The sequence below is a fragment of the Globicephala melas genome, chromosome X (assembly GCF_963455315.2).
Source record: "Globicephala melas chromosome X, mGloMel1.2, whole genome shotgun sequence".
Lineage (NCBI taxonomy): Eukaryota > Metazoa > Chordata > Mammalia > Artiodactyla > Delphinidae > Globicephala > Globicephala melas.
Window position 1 is genome coordinate 118,583,765 of NC_083335.1, and position 10,031 is coordinate 118,593,795.

A 10,031-nucleotide genomic window follows, 5' to 3' on the forward strand; every position below is an offset into this window, starting at 1 on the left:
TGTTAATTTATATCATAAAATTATATGTATATTATTATGCATAAAATATATGTAACATGTAGTTATGCAAAAGTTCATTACATATGAAATACGTTGCATATAACGCCTAAAGCATATTATTACTTATTTACATTTAAATTTTAGATATTATTAGGCTTCACCTTAAAATGATAAAATACATAAAGTATATGTCAAGTAAGTAAAAATAATCGATATGTAATTTGTGTCATTTTCAGATATTAAAAATAAATATTATAGAAAAATAAATGTTAAAATGTAAAACATTCAAAATGTAAAAATACTATATGTTTACACTAACATTGTATTACATATGTAGATGTAATTACCTTATAATATAATAACGTTATGCAACGAATCAATTCCTATAGTAAATAAAATAATATGTAATTAGGTAATAGTTTATAACGAAATTATATTACATATTATGTGTGATGCATAATTATAATAGAAATTTAGGCCCAAACACCTGGTCCCGGTCCTAAGGCAGGTGGCCTCACACTCCTGCCCCAGGTGTGGCCTCCGCCTGGACCTGAACACAGGTAGCGGCCTGGGGGCGGGGTGGGCTCGCGCATGAGCAGTGCAAAGCCCGGGGGGGGGAGGGGAGGCCCCGGCCTGCACCACCCCGTCGTCTCCGGAAGTCCCGCCTCTGAGGGCGGGACCAGGGCCTGGAGGAGAAACAGGGAGCCGCCGCGCGGCCGTTTCCGCGGGCATCGGCGCCGGAAGCGGATATGCGTCACAGGGGCGGGCGGCGGCGGCGGTGGCGGCGGCGGTGGCGGCGGGTCGCGTTGGGGTTGCCTCCGGTGGACGGTCGCGACGCCGGGCGGGGAGGCCGCGCCTGCCAGGGTCGTCGGGGGCCGGCGGAGAGCTGGGGCCAGGGCGGCGGCGGCCTGGGACGCAGGCGGAACCCCGCTCCGGTGAGCGCCGCCCGCAGCCGCCTCCGCCCGCGAGCCGGGCGGGGGTCTGGGAGCGGGGACCCAGTGGCCGTGGTATCAGAGGGCCGGGGTCTGCGGGGCTCTCGGGAACAGGGACCCAGGGGCGGAGGACCCAGAGGTCGGGAGTCTGCGGGCGGCCTGGGGGCGGGGGTCGTAGGCCTGGGGACCTGGAGTCTGGGAATCGAGGGCCTAGGTCTGTGAGGAGCCGGGGGAGGGGGACCTGGGGTGACGAGGTAGCAGGGGCCGAGGTCTGCGGGGATCTTGGGGCCGAGGACACTGGGGGCTGGGAGAAGAGCCAAAGGCGTCCGGGGAGACGGGGGTTCCCAGGAGGCCACTGGTACCGGGGGGTGCGGTGCGGGGGGTGAGGGCAGGGCCGGTGACAGAGAGGGAAGGAGGCGGGGCCGGGAGCTGGGGGTTCCGAGGTTAATGGGGTTGGCGGGGGTTACAGGCAGCGGCCCGGGACAGGGAAGGCGGGAACTGAGGGGCGGGGGGGACAGTTAGAGGGGCTGGAGGTACTGGGCACCGCGTAGGGTTAGCTGGGGGTATCCGGGCAGCGAAGGGGCTGGGGGTCGCGCCCAGGATGCAGGAGAAGCCAAGCAACAGGGAAGCTGGGAGTACCAGGGCTCCCGGCAGGCAGGCGGGGGAGGGGGGTAGGGTGTCCGGCGCTCTGGTTCGGGCCCTCCCTGCGGCCTTTGGGGTCCTGTGGAGCGGGGAGTCACAGGTCTCAAACCAGGCCAGAGCTCCTCTGCAGTGCCCCTGACCCTGCCACGTGGCTTTCCTCCAGCTGGGACGCCCGCACCCCTGGGGTTCCTCCTGGATCTGGGGCGGGAGCTCCGAGAGCTAGCGGGTGGGCGGGCAGACCGGCTGAGGCCGCCACCTGTAGGGCTTGGTGTCCGTGGGTCAGGCTTTCTGGAAGCAGGCACGTCTCCCAGCAGGTGGGAAGAGCTGGGGGAGGAGGGTAGGAGGGGCTCCCTCCCCTCCCCCGGTTTCCAAAAGGTCACTTTTTATGCTTTATCTGGGAACAGAGAGGGTGCCTCTGCCCACAGTGGGGAAGTTGAAGTCGATGGCCCTTGGCTGTTTTTTTCAGCCTGAAACTTCTTTCCTGTTTCTTCCGTGGAAACACAGGGCCACCTCCTCCACAGACCCTGCCAGATGCCTGTCCTGGGCCGTCCCTTCCCTCCCCCGTGAGGTGTGTGCACCCTCTGGTGGAGGTGGTGGGTGGAGCCGGCCTGCCCCGTGTTCGCTGAGGGCAGCGACCGACCCCGCCGAGCTGGGCTCCCACTGCCCTGGCCCCGGGAGAGCTGCCTCTGGGTACTGGGGGCAGGTCAGCGCTGCTGGAGGAGTCGGGCTGCCAGCTGTGCCTAAACGTTTTGTCGGCCCGTTTTCTCCCCTGCTTTAGTGTAATCTCATTAAAAGCACCAACGTCTCGGGCCGAGGGCCTTTCCCTCTGTAGAGGCCCGTGTGCCTGACGTACAGAGAGCGAGCAGACTTGCCTCCCTGCTCCGGGCCCGCGGCACCGGCCAGCCTGGGACACCTCGGCCCGGTGCCCGGCCCTGACCCGTCGCGCACGGTTGTTTTTCAGGCCCGAGGTCCCGGCTATGGCTGCGGCTACCATCGTGCACGACACGTCCGAGGCGGTGGAGCTGTGCCCTCCCTACGGCCTGTACCTGAAGCCCATCACGAAAATGACCATCAGCGTGGCGCTCCCGCAGCTGAAGCAGCCGGGCAAGTCCATCTCCAACTGGGAGGTGATGGAGCGCCTGAAGGGCATGGTGCGCGACCACCAGTTCTCCGCGCTGCGCATCTCCAAGAGCACCATGGACTTTATCCGCTTCGAGGGCGAGGTGGAGAACAAGAGCCTGGTCAGGGCCTTCCTGGCCTGCCTGGACGGCAAGACCATCAAGCTCAGCGGCTTCTCCGACATCCTCAAGGTGCGCGCCGCCGAGTTCAAGATCGACTTCCCCACCCGCCACGACTGGGACTCCTTCTTCCGGGACGCCAAGGACATGAACGAGACGCTGCCAGGCGAGCGGCCCGACACCATCCACCTGGAGGGGCTGCCCTGCAAGTGGTTCGCCCTGAAGGAGTCGGGCTCCGAGAAGCCCAGCGAGGAGGTGCTGGTCCGGGTGTTTGAGCGCTTCGGGGAGATCCGCAACGTGGACATCCCCATGCTGGACCCCTACCGCGAGGAGATGACGGGCCGCAACTTCCACACCTTCAGCTTCGGGGGCCACCTGAACTTCGAGGCCTACGTGCAGTACCGCGAGTACGCGGGCTTCATCCAGGCCATGAGCGCCCTGCGCGGCATGAAGCTCATGTACAAGGGCGAGGACGGCAAGGCCGTGGCCTGCAACATCAAGGTGAGGGAGGGGCCCCTGCAGCGCGGGCAGGGCCCCGTGGAGAAGGTCCCCGCGGCAGGCCGCGCCCTGCAGGACGGCAGCCGCGGGCAGGGGAGCGGGCGGCCCCGTGCTTCTCTCACAGAGCCTGCGTCTTCAGGGCGCGCGAGGGAGCCGAACGTCCTCCCGTGGCTGCCAAGGTGACGGTCGCCCTGGGAGGAGCTCCAGCCGGGCCCCCAAACGTCCCTTGAAACGAGGCGACGGTTCTTTTACGGCCGCGCACTGTGCCCCGTGCCGCCTGGGCGGGGGAGGCGCGGCAGCCGGCCTCGGGGCCCCGGGGCCCTGTGGCAGGAGGGGAGAGGGGCGCGTTTCCCGCCGGTACCGGGGCAGGGCGTCGGGCCTCCGGGTACGCTCGTGCTCCTGGCGCTGTCCCTGTGGTTCGTGGTCCCCTTCCCCTCTCGGGAGAAGTGGGGTCCTGAGCGCTGACCGTGAGGCTCGGGGCCCGTGGCCACGCAGGGGAGGGCGTCCCGGGAGCCCCTTCCCTGCGCTGAGTCTGGGGGAGCCGGCCTCGCGCGGGCGGGGCTGTCGCCCTCAGGGAGGCTCTCCGGTCGCCGGACCCGCCCCAACCTGCCCCGTTCTCCCTCTGAAGGTTTCTTTCGATTCGACCAAACACTTGAGCGACGCCTCCATCAGGAAACGGCAGCTCGAGCGGCAGAAGCTTCAGGAGCTGGAGCAGCAGCGGGAGGAGCAGAAGCGCCGGGAGAAGGAGGCGGAGGAGAGGCAGAGGGCCGAGGAGAGGTGCGTGCGGCCCGGGCCGCTCGGGGCTCCCGCCTGGGCCCCGTGCGCGCACCCGTGTGCGCATGTGCGGGCGGCGGCGGCGGTGGCGGCGGCGGGGCCAAGCCCCCTACCCGCGTGGCCCTGCCCAGTGCCCTGGACGGGCCTTCCCCCTCCGAGCCTCCCTGAGTGCCATGCGCGGGTCCTGCTGACACAGGCACGGAGTCTTGGCTGTTTTGCAGGTTTTTGCGTTCAGGCTGAAGCTGCTTTTAAGTGAAGTAGAGAACTGATGACGTTGGCGGGTTTTTGCAAAAACGCCTCATTTAGGTCTGTAAAGTAACTGAGGTTCACGTGTCTAATGGCAAACTCGGGGGACGACCTTTCCCCCTTTTATCTTTTGCTTTATGAGTTATAAGAGCAACCTGACTAACGATACTACCTGGATTTTAGAAAACAAGGAAAGATTCTTCTTGGTCCATCACGGCTGCTGTGCGCTTGGTGTTTCTTTCCAGCATATGTGTGTGTGTGTGTGTGTGTGTGTTACAGTCAAGGTGTCGTGTGTTTTGCAGAGTGTTGTTCAGTCTTAGGTGTGCGTGATCTGGGCAGTTCATTGTTCACCAGTCTGTTTATCTGTTGCCTGAATTGACTTACCTCTTGCCCTGGCTGTCGGGTTCCTGTTTTGTTTTCCCTTCTTCACCGACAGCACTAACACAGATGCGGAGATATCTCGGTGGGTAGCAGTTCCTTTGTCTGCACCGGAACCCAGTTCCAGGGTAGTGCGTCCAGACCATGCCGCTGTTCTCTGCTCAGCCCCACGTGGCTCCCGCGGGGAGGCGGGGATGCCTGGGCTGCAGACGAGGGTGTGGCCGTTGGTCGGGGGCCAGGAGCCCCGGAGTAAGGCCGTGGGTGCAGAGAGAGGAACGGGCGTCCGGGGAGTGTAGGCTGTGCTCGCTGCGTGGCTGCCCTCAGGAGGCGGCCCTTGGCGGGGACGGTTGGGATCGTGCAGTGAACCGGGCCACAGCGTCAGCACGGCCCCCTCAGGCAGAACCGGGAAGCGCAAGTGGCGTGCGGACCACCCACCCGCCCTTGTCCCAAACGGGCCTTGTCCTCCCTCTTCGAGGTGGGCCGTGACCACAAGCCCCCGAGCTGGGGGGGTGTAGAAGTTCCCCACGGCCTTCCTAAAGCAGCTCTGAGGTCTCGTTAAAGGCAATTTGCTTGACCTTATGGCAGGAAAAGCGGGTGGGGAAACGGGACTGAGAGTGGCCTTGGAGGACACAGAGCAGGACACGTCCTGGTGAGGACCCGGCCTCGCAGCCCCAGGGCGGCGCCTCGGCTGTGGCCACGGAGCGTGGCAGGGCTGGCCTGGCATGAGCGGTGGGCCTGGGAGGCGCCCAGGGTGAGCAGTGGTGGCCAGGGCTGTGAGGCGGAGCCTCGGCGTCTGTGCCGCATCACGGGCGCGCGTCTCTGGGTCCTTCGGTGTTCATAGGAACAGAGTGCAACTGCCCAGTAGCGGTCGCGTTCCTGGTCGTGGCACGCCGTGGGCCATGAGCTCCACAGTTGAGAGCTGTGGGCACTTGAGGCCCGTGAGGCAGCTAGGACCCGCAGCTCTTGACGGACACCTGCTGCGGGAGGCCTTCAGGTGTGTGTGGCCTCCTGGACGCCGGCACCCTCGAGCTGTCCTGCTTCCCCGTGTTAGCTCGGCCTCGGTGCCCAGCCCGCCCCCTCCTCTGCGTCCGGATGAGCTTGGGTCCTCCCGCCGCCTCCTCCGGGCCTGGCACCCTGGGAGTGATGTCGGCTCTTCTGCAGACAGTCCGCCTTCTGGCCTCAGGGGTCTCCTCTGTGTCTGGTCCTTCCCGCAGCGACCTCGCCTCTCTGCTGTGCCGGCCCCACCGGCAACTCAGCGAACAAAAGCTCGCAGGAGATGCGGGTGTGCCGGGTGGACACATCCGTTGGTCTTCAGACCTTCCCTGGGGGTCTGGAGCCATCCTGCTTTCGGTGGCATCCTCATTTCCGAACGAGGAAGGATGTTGTTAGGGTCTAGGCTGGCGGGTGTGGTGCGGGGGTGTTTATGGAACAGTCGCTGTCTCCAGGGAGTGTGTACGCAGTGATCTCGCAGGGTTTCCCCAGGCAGTGCGTCCTCTCGGGACCCCTTGATCGGGGTACACCCCAAGGCAGACCGGGTCGGGTTTGCGTCCCCGTGCCTTTGTCGTTTCCACTACTTCCTATGAAAGGCCATGCGGTACAGTCTCTCGTGTTTGGTCTTGCCCTTAGCTCGCTGCTTCCGGAACCTTCCTGCGGCTGTGTACGTTGCCGATTCCCTCCCGCTCAGGGCCCGCGGGTTCCCAGGGTGTGAAAGCCCGGGCCGGGTGTCTCTGCTGCCGCTGGGGCTGGGGACGGTGCAGCACGCTGGCTCTAAGTTCAGGGTGCGTGCGGCCAGCGGAGGGGCCTCGTCGCTCTGCGTCGCAGCCCTTTCCCCGTCCGTCCGTCGTCGCCCCTCCGCCATCCGGGTGCCTCTTGTTCAAAACTCAGCGGCCGCTGCGTCCTCCCTGGCCATCCATCCCTTTCTTCACGATTCCAGGCTGGGGTCGCACTCAGCGAGACTGTCCCGCGGATGACGCCAGAAAGTCGCAGCCCCTGAGCGCCGCGCTCCTCGGGGTCCCCGGATGCGACTGAGGTTTCTCCGGGGAGGAAGCGCCGCGATGCCGAGCCCCGCGGCCGCCACCCGGGTGCCCTGTGGATGGCGCGCCCTCGCGCATGCGGCCCGCGGCCTCACGGAGCCCGTGTCTCGCTCGCGCAGGAAGCAGAAGGAGCTGGAGGAGCAGGAGCGCGAGAGGCGGCGGGAGGAGAAGCTGCGCAGGCGCGCGCAGAGGCAGCGGGAGCGCGAGCTGCGGCGCGGCCAGCGGAAGCTGGAGAGGCTGCAGGCGGAGGAGCAGCGGAAGCTGCAGGAGAAGATCCGGCTGGAGGAGCGCAAGCTGCTGCTGGCGCAGCGCAACCTGCAGTCCATCCGGCTCATCGCCGAGCTGCTGAGCCGCGCCAAGGTACCACCTGCCGCGCCTGCGGGACACGGCGCCCGGCCCGCGGGTGGGGCTCGTTGCGCGGGACGACGCTTCTGGCGTCCCCGGGTCGGCGCTCCACATCCGCGCCCTGTGCTGAGGGAGCCTGCGGAGCTGTGGGTCGGCCTCCCCACGTCCAGGCCTCGCAAGGGCCGGCCTGACGGGGAGGGGGGGGGGTTAGGTGGCGGGAAGTGGGGGTGGGCAGAGCCCGCCAAGGGCCGCCCGCCCACCCCCGGGGCTCACTGTGGCCGCGCTGCTCAGGCCCCGTCAGGTCAGCCGCCCTGGGCCGGGGCCTGCCGGGGGTCGGGGCGGAGGCCGGAAGATGCGCGGTCCTCGCCGTGGCCCCGGGAAGCCAGGCGCCTGGAGCCGGGCCGCGCCCCCTCGGTCCGCAGCTGCAGAGCTGACAGGTCTCAGCTGCGCTGTGCGGACGGCCCTCCCGGTTCCCGCACCTGCTTCTCCTGGAGGCCAGGCCGGTAACTGCCGCGAGCCGGGCCGGGGGCGTGGACGGACCTTGCTGGGCGCGCCTGGTGCTCAGGCGGGCCACGGAGTCAGGCGCGGGGCGACCCTAACCTGTTGTCTGGTTACAGTTGTGATCAGTCCGCGGGAAGGAGCGTGGCGGGCGCGCTGAGACCTGTGGCAGCGTGTTCTTGTTTCATGGTGAATATTGAAGACCCTGAGCAGGCCCGGCCCCGCGCCTCCGCGCCGTAATCTCAGTTCCCCGTGGCCGGCGACCTTCGCACCGACAGCAGGCGCAGAAGGCCCGCCCCGGGGCTGCGGCGAGGAGCTTTGTCAGGGCTTTCCTCCGCCGGCTGGGCAGGACGCCCGGGCGCGGGCAGGTGCGGCGGGCCGGGCTCCAGCCGGCCGCCCGCCCGCCCGCCCACCCGCCGGGTCCCCCAGGCCGGCGTCTGCAGAGCCGCGCGCCGCGGAGCGTCCGTGCGGGTTCAGAGCCCAGCTCAGGCGCGGCCCCCTCTGTCCCGCAGGCCGTGAAGCTGCGGCAGCAGGAGCAGCGGGAGGAGACGCTGCGGCTGCAGCAGCAGGAGGAGCGCCGGCGGCTGCAGGAGGCGGAGCTGCGGCGAGTGGAGGAGGAGAAGGAGCGCGCGCTGGGCCTGCAGCGCCGGGAGCGCGAGCTGCGCGAGCGTCTGCTCAGCATCCTGCTCAGCAAGAAGGCGGACGGCGCCCGCGCGCCCGCGGGTCTGGGCGCCGCGCACGCGCACCTGCTGCAGCCGGTACTGGACATCCTGCACACCGTGTCGGCCGGCTGCTCGGGCGCCGCCCCGCCCACGCCCACGCCCGGCGCCCAGCGCGAGGACCCGCCCCGGCCGCCGGCCGCGGGTCCCGCCCAGAACATGAACGGCGGTGCCGCGGACGAGGCCCCGAGCAAGGAGGGGCAGGATCCTCGCCGTGTCGCCCCCGACGACGGCCCTTCCGAGAAGAGGTGCCCCGGCGTCCTCGCCTGCATCCCCGACAACAACCAGCAGCCCAAGGCCGCGCCCGCCGCCTGCGAGCAGAGCGCGCCCAGGAAGGACGCGCGCTCCGAGCAAGACAAGTGCAACCGTGAGCCCAGCGGGGGCCGCGGCCGGGCCAGCGGGGACCGGGGCAGCGATGACGGGCCCAAGCGGGAGCGCAGCCGGCCGCGGCGGGCGGGCAGCCGGGAGGACGTGAGGCTGCCCAAGGAGCGGAGGTCGCACAGGAAGCGCTCGCACCAGGACGGGAGCCCCCGCCGGCGCAGCGCCAGCCCCGAGCGCGAGCACGAGCACGAGCACGAGCACGAGCGGTCGCGGAGGTCCCACAGCAGAGACCGGCATGGCCGGCGGGAGAGGAGCCGGGACCGGGACCGCAGGGGCAGCTCGGGCAGGAAGCGCAGCCGCCACCGACGCAGCGAGAGGTCGCGCTCGGGCTCCCCCAGCCGGCACCGCAGCACCTGGAACAGGTAATGCACGGAGGGCCCAGGCAGCAGCCGTCCCGGAGGACCAGGACGGGGGGAGGGGGGGCGCACGTCCTGCTGCTGCTCGCTGCCCCCCACGCCACCCCGCCACCCCCCCCCCCAGCACACCCAGGGAGCTCCCTGGTGAGGAAGGCACCGCCTCCAGCCTCCTCTCGCTCGTGGCCGTGGGTCTAGTTCAGAGGCATCGTCCCCGGTGACGAGCTTTCGTTTCCCTTAAAACTGTTGATCCAATAGCTTTAACGTCAGCAGTCCTCTCTGAATCAGGAGGAACACGTAGGCCGCCAGCCGTGAGAATTGCAGACCACCCCACCCTGGGCACACAGGCTGGCAGCGCCGAATCCCTGCACCTGCTCGGAGACGCCTCTCATAGTCACTTCACGGGAGCTGCCTGTCGCGTCACGGGGATGGACTGTCCGGTGTGGCGGCCACAGCCCCATGGGGCATGGAAGAGAGGAAGCCTCGCCCTGCGGGTGTTTTTTTGTTTTTTGGTTTCTTCCCTCTTTTGTAAGTTTAACGGACTGGGAACAAAGTTTGGGTGGGATGCCGAAGGAAAATGGCTCTGGTGCATTTAAGTCATCGGCGGGGAAGCTGTACGTTCTGCAACGCGGAAACTCAGACGTGCCGTCTTTTTAGGTGTGGGCAGGTGCGGAAGTGGTACGGAGGGTCCCAGAAGCTCACTTTTCTACAAATTCAAGTAATTCAGCGTAAAAAAAAAAAGGTTGATTAAAATTAGTTTTGGTTCCTAGTCAAGGTTAGCCTGTGTGGTTTTTTTAAGAAACCGTTTTGCTAAATTATTTTTACTTGGAGCGTTTCAGATTTAATGCTGCAAACATGTTAAATTTTATAATCGTTGGCTTCTCTGAGTGAAGCTCAGAAATACTTAAAAATAGCTGTTATCGTCCGCCTTAGGAGAGATGGTGTTTATTCCAGTTTGCCTTTTTATGGTGAAATAAAATCCTTTTCCAATGAA

General features: G+C 65.3%; 1 protein-coding gene across 3 annotated transcripts; it reads left to right on the forward strand.

Annotated features, from left to right (window-relative positions):
* Positions 1-799: 799 nt before the first annotated feature.
* AKAP17A (A-kinase anchoring protein 17A) lies at positions 800-10,031 on the forward strand. Of its 3 annotated transcripts, none has more exons than XM_030837257.2 (6): positions 800-935; positions 2,536-3,313; positions 3,939-4,087; positions 6,861-7,101; positions 8,097-9,046; positions 9,296-10,031. In XM_030837257.2, exons 2-6 carry the CDS (start codon positions 2,552-2,554, stop codon positions 9,318-9,320), a joined length of 2,127 nt encoding a protein of 708 aa, XP_030693117.1. In that variant the 5' UTR covers positions 800-935; positions 2,536-2,551; the 3' UTR covers positions 9,321-10,031. The 3 variants fall into 3 exon arrangements, with proteins under 3 accessions (XP_030693117.1, XP_030693118.1, XP_030693119.1); XM_030837258.2 differs by having other exon boundaries at positions 9,326-10,031; XM_030837259.2 differs by lacking the exon at positions 9,296-10,031 and having other exon boundaries at positions 8,097-9,050.

Coding starts and splice junctions, on each gene's coding strand:
- AKAP17A (XM_030837257.2), top strand. CDS start 2,552: ATGGCTGCGGCTACCATCGTGCACGACACGTCCGAGGCGGTGGAGCTG. Junction 7,102..8,096: donor AGCTGCTGAGCCGCGCCAAG/GTACCACCTGCC, acceptor TCTGTCCCGCAG/GCCGTGAAGCTGCGGCAGCA. Junction 9,047..9,295: donor CACCGCAGCACCTGGAACAG/GTAATGCACGGA, acceptor TTGATCCAATAG/CTTTAACGTCAGCAGTCCTC.